The sequence below is a fragment of the Trachinotus anak genome, unplaced genomic scaffold (genome assembly GCF_046630095.1).
Source record: "Trachinotus anak isolate AG129_WGS33_773 ecotype Australia unplaced genomic scaffold, CSIRO_AGI_Tana_v1 ptg000021l, whole genome shotgun sequence".
In the NCBI taxonomy this organism is placed as follows: domain Eukaryota; kingdom Metazoa; phylum Chordata; class Actinopteri; order Carangiformes; family Carangidae; genus Trachinotus; species Trachinotus anak.
The window spans coordinates 17372825-17393488 of NW_027273872.1; the positions used below are offsets into that span (position 1 = coordinate 17372825).

A 20664-nucleotide genomic window follows, 5' to 3' on the forward strand; every position below is an offset into this window, starting at 1 on the left:
AATTGATACCAAGCAAACAGTGTGGCACATGTATCTGCCTGCTGAATGGAAATTAGACACACACAAAAGCACATCAAAGGGTATGATTGAGGGGGTTTGTTCCACAGGAGATGAGTGAAAGAAACTCAGCCAGTCATTTCAGATGTGAATTACTTTCATCATCCGCACACATACAGCAGGCCATAATAATCATGTTACTGTGTTTACTTTGTGAAAGAGAATTTTCCTGTTCACAGTCTTGAGGGACAACAAATAGAGGCCACTTCTTGTCTTATTCATAGGCCATCCAGCATACATGCATACAGGCCTGCTTGATTTTTGTCCTTCATGGAAAAGAGGAACATTTTTGGTCTGTAATTCTGCTTCACCTTTGAATTGATGTGCTGTAGAATACAAGCACAAAAGCAATTTGCTGCTCTACTTAAAGGATAAGGATGGCATTATTCTATATATTTCTCACTGTCAACAAATCTTATGTAAAGACAAAAACCAATAATGTGTTAGTGCAACTCTAAATACTTTAAGATTGTTGCTCTCAGCCCAAAGCCATTTGTTCCTTCTGAGATAAATCTTTTAAAATGGCTCACAAATGTATAGTTTCATTTGTCACAAATATATAGTTTCACTTTTTTTTTACATTACTCTGCACTTAAGGTTTGTGTTTTTATTAACCACAGTTTCCCTAAACTTAACCAAGTGTTTAAGTTGTTAATCCTAACCATATTTAACACAATCCTGATCTCTGGGACTTAAGATTGTTGCATTTTTTCACTATTTTTGACATTTAATAGACTGACAGTTAACTGATTAACCGAGGAACTAATTGGCAGATGTTTGGCAGAGGTTGATGATAAATATAATCACTAGCTGCAGCAGGAAACAAGAATTTTAAAAGGTTGGCATTGAATATGCAGAATTGTGCAATACTGCCTTGACAGGTGGAAGGGACATGTCACCAGTTCAATGTTGTGGCAAAGGTGAGTGCTTTTTGGACGACAGTGGAATAAGCTCAGACTTTAGCTACACAGGCAATACTTGATAGTCAGATCAATGCATTGTTGGCTTTGGTATTTTTATAGGACTTGTTGAGAATTAAAAAAAAATAAATAAAAAGAAAAATATACTGCCAGCATTTTTCATCTCATGTTGTGCTAAAAAGATCACTTGGAAAATGGAAAATGTCGTTGTCAGATGTCAGATGAGAAGTTTGTCTGTTGAGATGGAAGGTTGTTTTATTATTAAGCAGGAAACAAGTACAAATACACAGCACTGCACCAAGGCCTGCTTGATGCCCAGCCAACTTGGAACACAAAAATGTTTGGCATTTTTGGAGGATCCTTTTCAATCACACATTCGTTCATATCAATATCCTTTTTATCACCAGATTTTCTTTATTTGGAATGGGTATAAAACTTCAGCGTGCTTCTCAAATAATTAGACCCAAGACTAATGGGACAGAGACTTCACATTCTCTGAACTGAGCCACAGTGTTCTAGTTTCCCATCAGACTGGATAATAGACCTGGGTGAGGGGAAGCGGTGTCCCGTTTCAGGTCTTTCATGCCAGCACAGGACTAACCAGACACATTAGGCCTGATTCAGGGACCAAGAAAAGTAGGAAAATAGTGAGAGAGGGGTAACAACAGCTACTCTGAGAGAAGAAGGAGAGCAAGAGGACTGAAAGAGGAGAGAGGGGAGACGCAAAGGCGGTCCCAAAGGCAGTGAAGAGGCAGCTGGCTCAGAGGTGTGCGTGTCCTATTTTTAGTTTCCCTCATGCACATCTCCAACTCAAACAGCTGCTGGAGCATTTGCACACCAAAAGACTTCAGCAACATCATTCCTTCCATCAAAAAAAAAGAAGAAAAAAAAATATCCACGCAATAGGAAAGCTCAGGTGTTTCCGCTGTAATTGGCTTAAAGCAAAAGTCCTGCCCCTCACTTCCCTCAGGTTGTGTTAGCCTGAGTTACATTTACACTTGAGCACAAAGGTGAGGCGCAGCATAAAGTCACATGACCCAGAGTGCTGCTGATGCACATGGCCTGCAGCCTGTCAAGTAAGACAGCTGTAAATAGCCTGTGTCCCATGTGAGTAATGTATGGAGGGACGCATCAGGCTGAGAGAGCATGTCAGAGGAGGTCATTAATGACATGATAGGCAAAGATGTCGCCCTGGTATCTTCCAGAAAGGCAGAAATTCATGTAGCTTCTCCCACAGGCTGCTGAGAAAAAGAGATAATGATATATTTATTGTTTTCCTAAAGAAACACAGAGACACTGTTATGGTTATGAAAATATTTAATTCATGAAATGCTGTAGGAAATCTTAAAATCTACCCCAATAATGGCTCCAAACTGAGCAGAAGCGCCAACAACTGAAAAAACATTTTTGTCGTTAGCAGCGAAATGGATGCATCGGATGCACATTTGAAAAATAAATGAAAAAGTCCCTGAGCCAAACCTCATTTAGGCAATGACTGAAACAATGTCAGAGCTGCGATAATAAGCTCCTGCATCCGTAGGTAGGGGAGCAACTTAGTGCACTACCCAGAAGTAAGAAAAGAGGTTGTTTCATTTATTTATCAAATGTGAAATATTTATAGGATTCAATCTGCTTGCAGAGGAGGACCAGGCAGAACAAACTGTGGGTGGAAGAATCACAAAGTTGCTTTATGGATGGATGTTAAAAAAAGCATCTGGTGGAGGGTTGCCTGCTGCTCTGCATACATTTTTGTCCTAAATTACATTCGCAGGCTTTCAGGCAGTCATGACTGAGTCAGCTGAGCTGGAGTGACAACACACTGCAGGCCATTAAAGTATCACTCTGTTGTCAGCAGGACGGTGTGTGTGTGTGTGTGTGTGTGTGTGTGTGTGTGTTCGACAATGGGAGTGGACACCTCACCTGCATATAAAGCTGAGGTGTTTGCACATACAAACGAGCACATATAAAGCAAAAACTGCAGATGTTCCGGTTCAGCCAGTTTGACTGGAGTGCTGTGTTTCTCCTCTAAAAACACAGACTCACCTCACATGTTGACTTTGTGAGTGAAAGCTGGCTTTTACTGAAGCTAGTCAATATGTCTTTCAGAAAAGAAAGGGAGACAATAAAAATGAGTCACTTCACGAGGACCTGGGAACCGCTGCAGCTATGACAGAGACTAAGTTTTGGGTGGAGGATTAGTTCCTTCTGAAAGGGAGAAGTTAATTACACGGCTTTGATGCACCTAAAGTGCTGTTCGATTGGCAGTTAATCCTCACCAAACTGCTGCACAAGGATTATACATTTTGACTGACACCTTGTTCAAATCAAACTGCTGAGACACATCCTCATACACTCTGAAGCACATAGCCAAATGATCAGACACAGCCACAAACAGAGGGGGAGTATGAGACCTGAGAAAAGAGGGAAAGGCAACGCTGAGACAGATCACATTCAGTGAGTTAGCAGCACTCTCTGAGCAAGACAGCATTTTAAATAAAACATGAAAGCCGGAGAAGACGGCACTCCCCCTTATACAGCAACTTGTGACAAGCCATGATATTCTGAGAGACAGCACACCAAGCTCAGAGCAACCCCCGGGGGAGACCCTTCCCTCTCCATCAGATAGACTATATAACAGATCCATCAAACGTGGTACCTCATCCCACAAAATCCAAGTGGAGGCCAGACTGACCGTCGGGCTGTAGGGAGCTGATAAACACAAATGTACTGACTTCCTCTCAGCAGTAAAACAACCACACTCCCTCCTATGTAGCTTTGACCGGATGACAGAAGATCCATCACTTGCTAATGGGAGCACTACAGTCATCACGCAGTTATGTTTCTGTCCAGAAAAAAAAACTAAAAAACTAAAATCAAGTCCTGCCTGGGCGCTGCTTTACCCTGCCAGACCCATTAAACTGAGTGAGAGAGGCTTGAGAGGAAGGGCCTGTATCAACATTGATATGAACATGTAAATAAGTCATGGCTAATCTCTCTCTCTCTCTCTCTCTCTCTCTCTTCTTTTTTTTCCCTGTTGCTCTCGCTCTCTCTGTAAAAGCCATATGTACATTTTTAGAATTCCCCGAGTTCTGCTGACGTGAAGAAAGAAATGAAAGATTCATGCTTGTTTAAAAAATTCAAACGGATGTCCTGAACTTTCGGTACATAACCAGTGTGGATAAATTATTTAACCTTGTGATGCAAGAAAGGGAATTTAGGGTTTGGGCAGTGCAAATAAAATCCAAACAACAATAACAAAAATGGACGAAAGCATGGATTATGACTTGTGCACCACCATCATCATCATCATCATCATCATCATCATCATAGTCTCCAGTAATAACTGTGGCTGGTTTTGCATGAACAGCAAAGGCTCAACAGTGCAACAGAGTGATGGAGGATAAAACTATTTAATTTTACCTATCATTCAGTTCAGTAGGATTGATGTGCACTGTGCTGGCATCTGCAAGTGATGGGAAAAAAAAGGCTGCGGAGCTGGTCAGTGAATGCACCAGCAGAGGGAGACCATGTCACATTACAGTGCTGTGAACTCTGCAGTCCTATTATTTCCCCCTTCACATTGTAATCAGTCAAAGTGACGCTACTCGGAGAACTAAATATAGAAACGAACAAATACCTGACCTACATTATTATTACACTGTAGTCAGGAACAGAATTGAATGATCGCAAAATGGCACACAAAACTTTAAAAATTAATTCACAACTGAGACATTGTTAAAGAACTACTAAACCGTTTGCCTTAAAAGTGTAATTTTTTTAATAATTATTTAACTTATGTACTTTTTTTTTTTATCGCGGTGACACATTCTCCTGCCATTAAAGTCAAAGCGATGTGGAAACCAGAGCCGATCAGCTGTTAAGGGTTAAACCGAGCCGCACATGACGCTGAAATCCGATACAGGCGCTAATGAATCAGCCTGGCCGTGGTTGAGACACACTCACCTGTGTGATTACACTCTGATTTCTACAGGTAAGTTTCATGTCGTCATGAATAATGAGGTTTGAGTCCCGTCCCGCCTCGTACCGTCTCGTCCTCACTGCGTCATGGCGACGACGGCGAGGAGCAAGTTTCGCGTCTCTTAATCGGAGTTCATGGAGTATATCAGTCTGCCAGGCAGCAGGGTCGTGTGTAAGTAAGAAATGTTTCCGAGCTGAGTGTGAACTTAGACAAATGTGGGAATATTTCGCTCCCTGCGGATATTTCCTGTCGCCGTCTTACCTGTGCAGCCAGGTGAGCTGACACCTGATAGCTAGCAGCGTGTGATGTTTACTACAAAGTGTCCCATCAAGTTTTCTCCCTCAGAGACCCGGCTGTTTGGAGGACTTTGGTCAGTGGTGAATTGCTGTAGAACTAGACGTGAACCTCTGTCACTAAATTAGCTTTTCATTCTTTGTTTTCTCAGTGTGGTGGATGACAGTGTTTCAGAGGCACCAGAGGCCTGAGTCTCACAAAGAGGTGGCCCTTTTAAAATGGAGGAGCTGTCTCTAATGGCACTGCTGAAGTGTCCTCTGTGTTTGGAGCAGCTGGATGTGTCAGCCAGGGTCCTGCCCTGCCAGCACACTTTCTGTGTGACCTGCCTGCAGAGGCAGAAGGCAGCCCGCTCCCAGCTGCTCTGTCCACAGTGTTCTGCCCCTGTCCCAGGCAGGACGGTGGAGGAGCTTCCTTCAAACCTCCTGCTAGTGGGGCTCCTGGAGGGGCTCCAGGGCTCCGCGGGGCCCAGCAACAACAGGCAGACGGGCCGCTATGCAGTGCCATTGTCCACGGGAAGCTTGACAGTCAAGGAGGGTCAGCAGCAGCAGGAGAGTCAACACAGAGAGACACAAGGGCACAGCGAGGTCAGTGCACAACCTCGTCCTAACCCTCTGCATATTTATAAGAAGTGATATGGTTGAGAACAACTCTGACTCTGAGGAGGTATTACAAAAGTTATTGATAACTATAACCTTATTTGAATTTCCACAGTTGTAAAAACATGTACGAACATCATCAAAAATCAACACACTACATTATGCAATCGAAGGATTTTACCTCTTACACAAAAATTGAAATACCAACATTTGTCCCCAGTAGCCTGTTTACATACACCCTTTTCTAAAGCATAAAAATCTATTTTTTTATTTCATTATTTACCTTATCCACATGAACTTTTTTTGGATGTTAAACATGATTTCCTTTATCATGGCATGTCATATAGGCGACAATGTAATTTTACATCACAATACTGATACATGTTGATAAGATAATTATGGACGATAACTTGAGAAACTGGTTTGGCTAATATAACCACACAAGAAGGATTTTGGCTAATCTAGCAAATTTAATACCTGACAACAGTATCTGACAAATCAAAACACTTTATCAGATTTAATGCCAAAATGATTGCCCACAATGTCCTAATGCACCCACACATGTTAGAAGGAGAACAAAATCTCTGCCATGGTATTGTTTTTTCATCTCGCCCACCTCTGTGATGTCTCATTGATTTAATTATTTTCTGTTTTTACAATAGGGCCTATGTCTCATCTCTGACACATTGAATGACCTACTCACCACTGTATGTACACTAAACTTGCTGTGATTATTATTCCCCCTTACAGGCGTTTAACTGTATGAGACTATGTGACAAATGAGCTGGAAATAGATCTGACATATCAAAATGTTTCCTCTGGAGAAGTGTGAGCCGGGGTCCCTTTGGACCTAACACGATGAAATCCCGTCAAACCAGCAAGAGTGTTGTCTATTGTTATTTTCCAGATATACTTCAGAGGGTGAATTGCTCCTACATCATAAAGAATATAAGAAACCACAAACCTCCTGGGTCCTCTCCTTTTCCTCAGAGACAAGAAGCCACTGTAGTGAGGAGAGCTCTGCTATAATTTCAAATAACCACTGCACAGGGCAATAGGTGTAAGAATAAATTAATATTAAAAGAAAAATTAAGAGTGATCCTAGTTAAAAATAGGAGTGAATGAGTGAGTGAGTGAGGGTTTCATGCGTTAATTGAAACAGGGAATTAAAACGAAACTTCAGTTTTCAGTTTTAAAAAAGTCAATCACTCTGATTTCATTTTCAGGATGTTAAAAAGTTAAAGAAAAATTTTCAGTCTCAATTTTTTCAAGGGAAATTACAAATTATAAGAGGAGTGAGTCATTCTTTGGTGAATGTTTAAAACTCATGTATCCATATAAAACAGATCTGTATAACACATTTGACACTATGACATGATTGTGCTGTTTTATTCTGTGAGGTGATGAGTCCTGCCTTCTCTACACTTCTTTGTATAAACTGTTGAGAGAGCTTTCTTGTTAATACGTAGCTCGAGTTCATTCACAGTTCAAACATCTCAGCCGAGTTCATGACGGGGAGTTTGTATTGATTCTGCCATTTGGAAACCTGCAGGTCAGAGTAATGTGGTATAATTTGTTCCACCATCATCTTTTCACTCACAACAGTTTCTCATAGTGTGGTCGTCTTAAAATTAACATTAACTTAGAGATTTGTCGAGTAACTTACAACGACAAGCCAGATGAAATATAAGGTCAGCCTAACAGTAATAGGGAATAGTGTATCGATGTGGATGTGTACAGTTAATTAGACTCTATTACTACTATTTGCAGGTCTGAATTTCTAAAAACTTCAGTTCAAGTTCATAATATAAAGCAACTTCATTACTTTTAGAATGATTTTCCATTGGTATTATTCAGTGAACCTAAAGTTATAAATATAATATGTAAGTATTTTCCAGTTTAAAGGGACTAAGTTTTGCTGTTGCTAGCCAACATTAGCATTAACAGCTGTTTACTTACCAATCTAGAAGAAAAGTTTGTGAGCTAAGCATCAAACTTCTTCTTCTGGCAAAAAACCACGTTCGGTGGTCGAGAAAACTTACAAATAGCCCCTTTATTAAACAACACAGTGATCACAAAGTGGAAGTTATTTACAACTAAATTCCCACTAAGTGACACTTAGCGTCTGTAAAATTATTGGTATCCTTTAAATGTTAGATGAAGTGCATATTAATTTGTAATCATTATCCAATTTTGTGGTCACATTATGGATTGTAAACTGTGTGATAATATTTCATATCATTCAGATCATTAACACTCTATTATGCAAGTCTTTGAAAAAGCTAGAGATTATCTGTATGTTCACTTAACGTGTCAGACTGAAAACCTAGACAATAATGGAATTATATTTTCTCTTTTTGAAAGACAATGATTTTGTTAAGAGTTATACAAGTTATGAGATATTCCTCTTTACTTTTACTGAAAATAATTTGGTGTTCTTGTGCTGTTTTCCTCAATCTCACTGAAAAAGTGTAATTGAAAAAATAGACTGACGGTAAAGCCTGATATCATCTTAACGTGGAAAAAGGATGTTTCTCATTAAACATATCTGCTTATCTAGATAAGAACAAAGCAGTCAAGCACGCTGAGGCTTGACTCTTACCACCAGATGTCCCGACAATGTACAACTTACACCTTACACCTTACACTTTACTTTTTGTGAATGTTTTGGCCAGTTGTCTCTTCTGTTAACTGATAACCTCGGCAAAGCACCCGCTCACAGACGAGACAATGTTTTATCCCTGTCAGTTGAGAGTGCAGCTTAAAGGGCCTTTACATCCCAAAATCCAGACTGATTTCACCATCTTCAGACATATAATTCAACCAAAATAAACTCACTAAACATGCGGTGGCTAATGTGTGATTTTTTTTTCTCTGTTTCTCAGCTTGCTGTCAGACCTTCGATGCAAAACCAACGTGGTGATACGTCAGGAGAGCTGGTCCTCAGTCCTGGTAACAGTATCACCACCAAACACAAAGTAAATGAAAACTGGCACCAAGGAAATCCCTGTGACAGTAGCGGTGTGCCTGTCACTGCCAGCGCGCTGCAGGCCGTCAGCCAGATGCCTCAGCTGCAGCCCCTCCAGCGGTCCCAGCCACCGGCTCTCTGCAGGGCGCTGTACAACTTTAATCCACAAGAAATGAATCTGGAAGACAGTAAATATTGTCTCAGCTTCCTCAAGGTCTGACTCTCAAACTACTGACTTAACGCAGCAGGAAGCTTATTTTCATTGGGTTTAGTTACTTGCATGTGTACACTTAATCTTTTAAATGACGAGCAAGGTTTCCTACTCTTCCTACACACAAAGAAAATTAGTACACTTAACAAAACTTCCAGGGAAGTAATATATTACCCCTCAGGAGCAAAAATACTGTATGTAATGAGTGTTCCTATTGTTGAATAAACTGATCTTGAGAGAGATGCAGCAGGAGCTGGTTGGCTAACCACCAATTTCCTGGGGAAACTGTGGCGAACATTTAGGGCTGCTACTGGTGCTAAAATATTTTGTGATAAATCATTTTGATCATGTACAGAGAAAGTATGCCAAGCATTTTAGGGTTGCAATAAAAAATAATTTTCATTTTAAATGAATCTACCGATGATTTACGATTTACAACTATTGCTAAAGTTCCCAAAGCTATCTTGCTGACATTTTCAAATGTCTTGTTTTATTTGACTCTCAGACCAAAACTCAAAGATATTCAGTGCAGAATTCAGAAGAGTAAGAAAAGAATAAAAAAGAAAAATCACATGTTAGAAGTTGGAAAAGGTAAAGTTTTGCCATTTTTGCTTAAAAAGGTCTTGCTCCCATATTAGAGAAGTGAACACTTAACCTATTCATCATCAGTGTGTCTTTTTGGACATGAACTTGTAGTAGTCTGTGATTATGTATTGCACAGGAAGTTCTCAGTAGTACTACTACGTAATGGTGATTGCTTTTTGTTCTTCTGACTGTTTTGAGAGACTTGAGGAGCTGGAGGCTCAGGCCTCCGTTGCAGTTGTTGTTACTTACCCTGAAGGATTTCTAAGGAAGTTATATAAGGGCTCCAGTAGTTGTGTGCTCTCCATTAAAGTACACTTGAGCTTGCCTTTTTTTTTTTTTTTTTTTTTTTTAATGCAGATGGTCAAATGGTTTTTTAGAGCGAGGGTGGCTGCAGAAAGGACTAGGCCTGCAGACACAAAGAGAGTTGATGTGTCACATGCTGCAGGAGAAACACAGGGCTCGGAGAGTTTCTGAGCTGAGTGCTCAGTCTGCAGGGCGAGCACACTCTGCCAGAACCACCTGGCAATCTTTTTTCTTTTGCCTCCATGGTTTCTCTGCCTCTCACCTTTTCACCACTTTGTAAAAGTTGAGTTCTCTCTGTGTTTCCTTTATTTATTTCTGGTTTACAGGGAGACGTCCTCACTGTCATCGGACGGGTGGATGAACACTGGATTGAAGCCAGACTAGGGGACAAAGTTGGAATTTGCCCTCAGCAGTTTACAGAGGTGAGTTCTCTTTTTCTTTCTTCTCTCCTTCATTGTTTGAATGTGAGTTGTGGCCTTTTCAGTGTGATCAAGGTTGACATTGGTCTGATAGTGCAGCTCTTGTAATGAATTGAACCATAGATGTCGTTGCTGGGTGTCATTAATTCCAGGTCACTGCCAGGGCACTACCCTGATTTTCATTCACATCTTTGAATCATCCGTAAATGTCACTCCTACACTGCAAAGTCTCAGCACTTTGGGAGCTAATCCGTGAAGTCCTGCTGTGTCTGCAGCTGCTCATTAGTCTGTGACTATGTGGCTTACTCAGGTTTGCAGAGCTTGCTTAGCTATGTGGCTGTCATTTGTTTTCCTCTGTACTTTCTGCCTCCAAGAATTAACTTCAGCCATTCTGAGAGAAATTGTATGTGTTCCTACAGTGGGGTTAATGTGGTGCCTCATTCACTTCTTGCTCACTTCCCTCACTTGTCATCTGTTTAGCTATAGTTTTTCCCTAATATTTCCCCTCCTCTTATTAGTCTTACACCTCCTTTCATCTCCTGCTCACCCATGTCTTCTCCTAGAGCCCCGCCTCAGTGATGCTCTTCATCTTCACTCTATTCTTTCATCCTCTGCTTTCCTCCTCTTCCCTCTCCTTTCTGAGCCTGCCTCTCCTCGTGTCGTGCAGCCAGGCGTGAAGACACAGTAATGCTTTCTCTGCTTGGGTGGCATAACAGCACATCACTGTGGGGAGTGAAAGCATTAACCCTGCCATGCCTGTCTTTCTGCCTGCCTGCCTGTCTGTGCAGCTCCTCTCTCAGCACCAGTCAGCCCTTCCTGGCTTACTGGCTGGTACTTATCCTTCTGTCTGCCTGCTTCCCTGCCTGCCTGTCCAACAAGTTGTAGGGGTGAGCGGAGTAGTGATAAGTGGGTGTATTTAGGCAGCCGTTTCGCTGATCAGCAGGAGCAGAGGTTGACAGGCGCTAATAGCAGGTAGGAGCGAGTTGGAGAGGATTTTCTTGACTGAGGATTGGCTATTTTCTGTGTTAGGATTTACCCCGATTTTCACTGTAGTTTATCTTTATGTATTCATCTCTTTCAGCCAAACTCAGTGGCTGCCAAACTGCTAGAGGGAAAGAGTCGGAGGGTGAGTGACTCAGCAGAATTTCACTATCGGACTGTGAGCGGGGGCAAAGACAAGGCCACTGACGCATCAAATAGGACCACCCATTACGGAGTCCCTCAAGTCCCAGCTAAGACACCCATCATCAATGCTTTGCCCCTCTCCAGCCAGCGGAAACAGCCTGCAGCCAGCAGCGGCAACTTTAATCAGACGACCAAAGGAGAGACAACCAACAACAGCACCATCAACAGCTTCAACCATCAGGGTCAGCCACACCGCCACTCTGTGCACTCTGCAGCCCAGGGCCACTCTCACCCCTCCAGAGTGAACTCTCATCGAATTAGACGCCACTCTGACACTACGCACAGACACCTGTTACAGGCGAGTCACGTGCAAACATATCTGTCCTAATGCATGGTATACTGATGTGATAGAGTCTGTTAGTTTTAACCTTTTTAGGTTCCTCTTTCATAATCTTTGGGCTGAACTATGTTTGGCTTTGCAGTGATTTTATTTTAACAGAAAACATGTGGTTGGCAAAAGGCATAGTAGTCTTCTGTGAGATAATAGATGTTTTTTGATTTGAGTCACTAAGGGATCAAGTTGTCTCGGGTACAGGGAGGGAACTATGACACTAACCTTAAGGAATGATTGAAAGAGAGGCATCGCCCTTCTGTTGGCCGCTCTGTGATTAAGTGGTTCTCATTAAGACAACACAGATGTGGAACAGGGCTGGATATGAAAAGAGTGAGAACTGGAGGTGAGTGGACCGAAACTTTGACGGGTCCTTAATCATGAGTCCTGGGACATAAGCCAGGATTTCCCCACAGAGATGAATAGCAGCCTAACGGTGTGTGTGTCCTGGCTTTTTTTGTTCAGCTCAGGGAGATAGTTGTTGTCCATAGAATCTTTTGCTTTATTACGATGTCTCCGTGAGACAATTTTGTCCATTATTTTTATTTTTCTAAATCATTGTAAAACTTCACTGCTTAAGTCTACAAGCAACTGATGATATGTGCTAATATAGTAAAGTGAAAGAGGGTTCTAAGAGGCTAGTTCAGCTAAACACTGGGCTGTTCAGGTTTCCATATATGCTGTAAAATATGAAAAGAATATTAACTTATTTAATTCTGATCACCTCAGCTTAAAGGTTTTAGTGAATGCATGTTCATAAGCAGTGTAACAAAATACTGTGAAAACTGCATCAAGTCAAGAGTGCAGTGTGAAAAAATAAAAGCCATAAAAGCCTTTGAAAGGTTTAATAATATAACCTGCTGCCAAGTGCCCTGCCTCCTGAGATAACGATTTCCTTTGATTCAGTTCAAATTGCACCGCTCTACCCTGCAATTATACATGTCAGAGCATAAAAATGCAAAACCTCATGCAGGTTGGAGAAAAACCACCAGAGGAAAGGAAGTAGAGGAGACTTAAGAACATGTTAAAAAGCAGGAAATAGGAGAGATATGACAGGAAGAGGAAAGGGTGAGAGGAAATATTGAAAACAAAGACGGCGTAGATGTGGAAAGAGAAACAGAAAACACAATTTGTGAGCTGCAAAAAGGCAAAGAAGCAGGACGAAGGAGGAGGCAAAATGAGAGATGTAGAAAGTGGGAGGCTTGGAGAGTCCCCCAGTGTGTCTGCTTATCTCTCTCTCATGCTGATGATGATGAGTCACTGGTGAAGTTGGTTATATAACAGACCTCTCTCTCCCCTGCCTTCAAACTCCTTCCTCTTCACTAAGCAGGTAACACTCACTTTCACATCAGTGGGTCAGTAATAGGAGACAAGCCACGCACTTCCATTTTTAAAGGAGCAGAGGGCTCTGTCCCCAAACACCAGGCTGGGCTCCCCACTAAGCGAGCCAGCTTGTGTGCTCTTCTTAATGTTGTAGCCCATCAGCTCGCACCTCTGGCTCGGCTGTTTTACAGAGAGGTGCAGCCTCCCACCGACTGTGGATGAAATAATGCATGAATTATGTGAATATTGGCATAGTTATGTAAGAGCAAAATTTAGCATGGACATGAGCCAAAAGCAAAAACATCTTCAGATGCAACTTAGAAAAGGTCAGTTCCCAGTTCACTGGTGCATCAAGATACCAGTCAGGATTGTTACAGAAAGCTTGGTTTTATCAGTGATGAAAAGCCTAATGGGGCTGAAATGATTAAGTTAGTAAGTAAATAAGTATCTTATTTATATAGCACCTTTCAAATGACACATAGTTCTCCTGACAACATAAATATGAATAATTTAATCCAATAGGAGAGAACTCTAGGAGCCACAACCTCCAACCCCCCTTAAGCCTGGAGTGGGGGGGGGGCCTGATTAGAGGACCTGTGAGACCTACTGGTGACAAAGGGCTGCAGCATGTCTGTGCTGTGGTGAGAACTCAAAAAGTGATCACAGGAATCTTAAATTGAATTCTGAATTTGCTTTGGAGTGGAGAGACATCAAGTTTTGTGACGTGAGACATCTTGCAGGACCTGTATGGTTGTGAGCTTAACTGCAGCATTTTGGACCCTTTGTCAAGGGATGTTTTGCTCAGACAGGCAAAGAGGGAGTTACAATAGGCAAGATGGGATGAAATAAAACCATGGATTAATTCTTGTTCTTTTTCAAGCAATAATTCTTTTACTTTTCAGATTGAAGCTTTTCTTTTTCTTATGTGAAACATGAAAATCAGTTGCTCTAAGTTGCATCCCTAACATGTAGCCAACTGTTTCACCTGTGTGGGTGAAAACACCTATGTGGGTCTTCTTATGTTGCCCTGTGTAGGCATGTGCAGGCTGTGCCTGACTTACATCTGGCTTTGTTGTATCTCTTAGGCTGGATAAATTACACCATTATCAATAGGCATTTGAGATTAAGTTGAACTTGCCTGGAAAGTGAGAGCCTCCCTAGAACACACAGGATATAAAATTAAATAATATCTCGAGTTGAATGAAAAGCTATTTATAAGACCAATCCATTGAGCTTTTACCCGCTTCACCAATAACTGATGTTGAAATCATGATCTGCATGGTAAGGTATGAAAGCATATCTATGATAATGACATGGTAGAGTTTATATGTAAGCCTTGGTATTTAATACATTATCATTATCCTGAAATAAAGGAATTCAAAACACATATTAATAGTCAAAATACTGACAATACCACTCATGCACAGGGAGAGGAAAAGCAGGAATACAGGATGCAGTTCAGTCCCTGATATATCACATGGCATAATTAAATGTCCTGGTGTGTACAAGATGTTATTTCTTCACAGTACATCTGTTATCAAAAATTTTGATAAAAACCAACATGCTTCCTTTTTTGTATCTTGAATATTTGGAGATAATTTTTTTTTTCAGCCTCTGGGCTCATAAAACGCAGAATATTTATTCTGTTTAAAGAATAAACTTTCATAGTCTAAATTGCGACTAATAAAATCCAAATATGTATACATAAACAGAAAATCAAGACTTGCAACAGTACAAATTTTTTTTTTCACATCCAAGCCACCAAGTTTTTCAATTTTCAGCTTGATAGCACTGTGACCTGGGATCAAGTGGGACAGAAATCTCAAGAAAGCCATCATGCTTTGTGTGTTGAATGCCGGCAGATGATTCATTGCAGGCCTGGCTGGTCTCGAACTGAGCCTAATGCTACTGTCTAATGGAGATGGGTGGCATTATGTAATTTCAAGGAGAACTCCAGCCAACTTCAACCTGACTGGAGGTCTAATTAGCCAGAGTAATTGAAAATACCTGTGTGGGTGTGCAGGGCCTTCACATCAGTAATTAATTCTGGCACATTTTCACTGTGTTCATCTCTCAGCAGTAACATTGGCTATCCTGTGTGGCCAAAACCACAATTTATTTACTTTTGAAACAGTTTTTGAGTGTCACTTTTACACACGCATTATGACCTAGTGTTGATAGTATTGAGCTTAACAAATATATCTTTAAAATAGGCTATATCTTTTTTTTTTGGGGTGGGATTTGAGATTTTTGGATCCCCTACTTTCAGAAAGAAATTGCTGACTTTTCCTTTGTGACAAGATGGTTATAAAAATGTAGTAGCGGCTAAAGATTTCTGTTAGGTGTTGTTTTTGTGTTTTTGCTGAAGGTCGCAATGTTGAAAACTGGACCACTGACTTCCGTTTATAGTTTGGACATTTCCTATGTTTACATGCAGAGGGAGTGTTCTTAAAATGCTTACTAAGAATCCTGGTTATTGACTGATGCATTGAAAAACATAATTTAAAAATCTATGGAGACTCAGAGTGTTCAAAATTATAATATGAATATGATAATATGAAATAAACAATCACAGGAATAAATGCAAATGAAATATACAACAGAACTATGAGAGTTTCTCATTATCATGAAATGTTATTTAATTGCAGTTTATTGCAGGCTCACACAGATCAAAGTAATTAGCTGTTTGTTCATTCATAATGAGCATCCAGTCACGTAACTGGCTCTGCACTGTATGTCTTGATTGACAAACAGATTGCAGTGAGTGTATAAAATAAAATAGTCATTGAGAAAAATACTGACTGCAGTAACAGTTTATACAAAATAAGACTGTATTCAGTACATGACCAATAGTGGAGTTACTTTCTCCATATAAATATAGCCACCGCTGCTGCCGGGTCACTGCACCTGGCCATTGCGTGACTGCAGCATAACTGAAGCTGGCTCTTTGTATCTGATAAAACACAAGCCAAAAATAGAAAAAGGACACAAAGTAACAAAAAGACCTGAATAATTTAATACATGAAAAAAAATAGTTGTTTTTCTTTTTTTCTTGTTGCACAGTGTTTTTTAAGAAATGGCAAATTGCTATTAAAAGATAATGGTCTTACTATCTACTGGGCATAGACGACAGTAATCATGCATCCGTTCTCCTGTATGATATAAGGTTGGTATATCTTCAGGACATACTAACTGCCTCCTAACTTTATCTCTTTTTACTTCTGCCTCATAGCACTGCCTTTGATAAGAGAAACTGTGCTTATAGCATTGGCTACATCCTAATTATGACTCTCTTTGTGTTCCTCTGTGTTACAGTGTGAATGCAGCGGAGCTTAATGGTGGGAGAGCTGTATGATTCAGGGGTAAACAACACTGTATAGAGGAACCCCAGGCTCACAGGCTAGCACTCCTGCTTTAAGTAGTAGTTGAGTGGTAGTGCTGTAAATAGCACCAAGCATCTGTGAATGTCACCAAGGAGATGTTGGGACACTGAGAAAGTTATTTTATCCTCTCTGTAATGATAACAATAAGAAATGTATGGTTTGTCTGGTCAGAGGAGAAAACGAAAATAAAATATAATGAAGATCTCACTAGAAGGCCCTCCTCATTCTAGGAATTGAGTAGTTAGGGAGTAAGCTTCATACTGAGCCATTAATGTTTATGAGACACACCTCGGTGTCACTCCCTGCTAATCACTGGCTGTACCAGGCCTGACTCACAGTCTGCTGACTTCAAGCCTGTCAGACTTTCTTAGCTCTCAGCTTTAAAAAAGAAGCGAAGAATCTATGGAGAGAAAATGCAAAAGAAGTTTGTCATGCCATTATATATATTTTTGCAGTTAGTGCATCTTACATGGCTGAAATTTATACATTGTGATTTACTTACAGCATTTCAGAAGAAATTCCAAAGAAAAAAAACTGAATAAGAGAAAAACAAGGAAACATAGAGAATGCATATGCTTCCATACAAAGGCAAAGACACAAAGGTTCGGTGAATGGTTTCATGAGTAATCTAACCGATGTGTTATGCAGCAGTCTCCAGTCGGAAATGGTTTGGTTTGATTTAGCTGGCATTATGAAAAAGGAGATATTAAAGAATCGGTTACAGATTTTCTCAAGTCAGTCTTAAAACGATATACACATTCCCTTTTAACCAGTTTTTGATGGCTGTAATTATTCCTCCTGTTCACACTGGTCAGATCCCTTCTGTGTGCCAGTGTGCTTTCAGTAGAAGTGATGGGGGACAAAATGCACAATCCTCATTCTGTGCAAAAGTGTATTTTAAAGTTAAAATGAAGTTAGTGAGGCTTCTGCAGTCTGACTTAGACAAATCAAGTGGGTGTCTTCTAAAGTTACAGTCTTTACAGAATTCTCTGGTCAGAACACAACATTAAATTTTGTGCAGACATTCATGCTGACCAGGGGATAAATGCTAACAACTTGGGTGATCTTCTACGTTTCCTCTACAGCTACCAGCAGTTTGACAGTTTTGGCTTTTAGTGAAATATCTTGGATATTTGGAATAAATTGGATGAATTGACATTTTGTACACACATTAATTTACCACACATTCATGTAAAGAAAATAGTGTAATACCTTTGGTCACCTCCTGACTTTTAATCTTGTGCCAATATTTTAATTTCTCCAATACTTTGTACCCAAATATATTAAAAAATATTGACATTCACATCAGCCTCAGCTGTACTTTGTATTTAGAGTGAATTAGCAACTGCTAGCATGCTAACATACTAAACAAAGACAGTGAACATGCTAAAAATTTTAGCCTATCTGCACAATATCAGTGTCTTAGCCTGCCAACATTAACATATAGCTCAAAGCACGGTCGTGCATTCCATATGATGATAATTTTGAATCAATCCCATTACAGGGAGAGAAGAAGATGACCAGTGAGACTCCACCCACTATCTCTATGGCTCTGGTGAACCCCCAAATGTCCTCTGCCTCCGCAGACAGCAAAAACTCCTCCACGCAGCAGCTTTCCATCAGTGTGTGAGTCACTGTTTTAAACATTATTTTAATGATAATGTAGGGTCACAGTTGCAAGACATGAATAGAAAGAGCAACAAGAAATACTCAAATACCCCCAAAAAAAGACAGCATGATCTGGATATATATCATAGATAGTGTGGTAGTAACATATACAAACTCTCTGTGTGATTCCTCAGGTGTGCTGTCCTTTACTCCTACAAACCACGACGGCCAGAGGAGCTGGAGCTGAGGAAAGGAGAGATGGTGGGAGTGTATGGAAAGTTCAAAGAAGGCTGGCTGCGTGGGCTGTCTCTCAGAACGGGCAAAGTGGGTATCTTGCCCAGCAACTACATCACGCCTGTGCTCAGGTGAGAGGCCCTGACTGCAGAAAGTGGGAGCAAAATGACATTTGTATTCAGACAGTAATTTAATGTGGGCAGCATGACATGTCAGCCTGCACATATTTCAGTTATTCATGAAATAAGAATATAACACTTTGTAACAGAGGTTGGCTCTTGGTTCAAATAAACTTTCTTTACAGTATGATGAACATAATGTAGGTACAGAAGTTTTTACTAATGTGTCTCCCTGCCTCACTGCAGAACCTCGGCGAGACTCCTGGAGACCAAAGCAGCTAGTGCGTCCTCACAGTACAACACAGTTGTTGGAAAGAAACCTACTGCTGCTAAGAGTCCTGCTGTGTTCCTCGCTCTTGATAGGGTGAACTCTGATGGAGCAATATACTCAACAGGACAGGTCCCATCTGTACCAAATGGAGCACAGCATGTAACATCATCCGCTGGTGCTGGAAAACCATCCTTTTATGGGGGTTCACAAGGTTGGGACACTGTGAGGCGTATCTTTAACCCTCGTAGAGGTGAGTGTTAAGCAACCACACTTGTCTTCTAATGTCTCGATTCAATTAGGGACTTCGCCTTCTTGAAGAATGTCTTTTAAATATTTTTTTTCAGGCTCCAACCATTTCTCCTATGCGTCCACTTTGAACGTCCCGTCCAACTCACAGCATTTTGCACAAGTTCAGTCGTCTGGCTACTCACCTGCCATACAGAGAAAGAAAAACAGCAGCATCCTCTTTAACTCTGGCAGACCACTGAGCTGGATGACTGAGCCAGCAGCACCCTCTGCTGCTGCGGTCCTGAAGGACAGGGACATCACTGCTTCACATGAAGCAACATTTCAGCATGACAGACAGCCTACCAATGGGCCTCACTCAATTCTAGTCAGACCTGACTTAAATAAGAACAATACAGACAAGGTAATATCATACTAATGATTTCATGTGTGATTTGTATGCATTGTACTTAAACTCTTCCTTTGTTGACTGTTGATGCATGTGCCTGACAGTAAATGTTGTACTTTCCCAGCCTGCAAAGTCAGTGCGGTTCCTCACAGAAGAAGACTCCCCTCCTCCAAGGCCTCGGACCTCCTCCTGGTCCTCAGGAAATCAAGTCCCCTCCAATTGCCGTCCTGGCCCTCCTCCATTAGAAGTTTGGGCCCCATCGCTCACCCTGGGAAGAGACGGACCAGGGATAATTCTGAAAGAAGGAAAAGCTCCTATTCTCAAGAAAGGCCTTGAAACAGTCACCTCAGGCCTAAATTCTAACCCACAAAAAACATCATCACAGCCGTCGCTATCAGCTGTATCAGCTCAGTTCAGCCCCAGCAGGTATGCTGGACTTGTGTGTTTTCCCTTGAAAATAAAGAGCAGTGATTAATTATCAGACAGAGGAGGTAAAAATCTTATTGATTGATAAACTGGACAAAAACATCTTGCATTTTTTCCTTTTTTTTTCAGACACAGAGTGACCACAATGCATTTAGCCCAGACAGACTCCGAGCTCAGTTTGCTGCAAGGAGAGCTTGTCCTCGTCCACAGACCTCGACCTGATGGAAGGGTCCTGGTTACTCAAGAGAGCAGTGGGCGGACAGGCTTATTCCACAGCAGTGTTCTTCAAGCCCTCGAGAGGCTCAGCTGACTGTGCAGAACTACTGTAGTAGTGTATATTTCTATACTCCATGTGTTCAAACTGCCAAATGACTTGACTGACCTACTGAACAGCAATACGCGTGTTGAGGCCCTAAGGTTGATACTGCCAAATGACAGGCTTATGAGGGAGGTGTTTATTTTTCTCTTGAGTACATATAAGAGTGTGGTTAAATTCTCCAGAGATATATTTTGCGTCCTTGAACATGTGTGCATGTTTGTGACACATGTACCATATACTATACTAAAATTTTGCACAAAAACCCACCTAATGACTGTTCCTTGTTTAATACCCATGTTACACGCATTGGTGAGTGCCTTTGTCAAAACCCACAAAGAAAACAAACTATATTTAAATATGTTCAGACAAATTATTATGTAAAATATATGTACTGTTTATGTGGTAATAAACTGTACTTGCAGAACATTAGTAGTAGTTGGTGTCTTATTTAAGGTGTGCAATGTAATCCTTTTGACTAGCTGCTATACCCTAATGGAGA

General features: G+C 40.9%; 1 protein-coding gene across 2 annotated transcripts; it reads left to right on the plus strand.

Annotated features, from left to right (window-relative positions):
• Window positions 1-4808: 4808 nt before the first annotated feature.
• sh3rf2 (SH3 domain containing ring finger 2) lies at window positions 4809-20589 on the plus strand. Of its 2 annotated transcripts, none has more exons than XM_071457872.1 (11): window positions 4809-4968; window positions 5402-5834; window positions 8732-9028; window positions 10240-10335; window positions 11414-11819; window positions 18063-18180; window positions 18357-18527; window positions 18762-19036; window positions 19131-19435; window positions 19545-19846; window positions 19976-20589. In XM_071457872.1, the coding sequence occupies exons 2-11, from the start codon at window positions 5469-5471 to the stop codon at window positions 20154-20156; spliced, it is 2517 nt and encodes an 838-aa protein (XP_071313973.1). In that variant the 5' UTR covers window positions 4809-4968; window positions 5402-5468; the 3' UTR covers window positions 20157-20589. The 2 variants fall into 2 exon arrangements, with proteins under 2 accessions (XP_071313973.1, XP_071313972.1); XM_071457871.1 differs by lacking the exon at window positions 4809-4968 and adding an exon at window positions 4982-5127.
• The last annotated feature ends 75 nt before the right edge of the window (window positions 20590-20664 follow it).

Coding starts and splice junctions, on each gene's coding strand:
- sh3rf2 (XM_071457872.1), top strand. CDS start 5,469: ATGGAGGAGCTGTCTCTAATGGCACTGCTGAAGTGTCCTCTGTGTTTG. Junction 5,835..8,731: donor AGACACAAGGGCACAGCGAG/GTCAGTGCACAA, acceptor TCTGTTTCTCAG/CTTGCTGTCAGACCTTCGAT. Junction 18,528..18,761: donor TACATCACGCCTGTGCTCAG/GTGAGAGGCCCT, acceptor GCCTCACTGCAG/AACCTCGGCGAGACTCCTGG.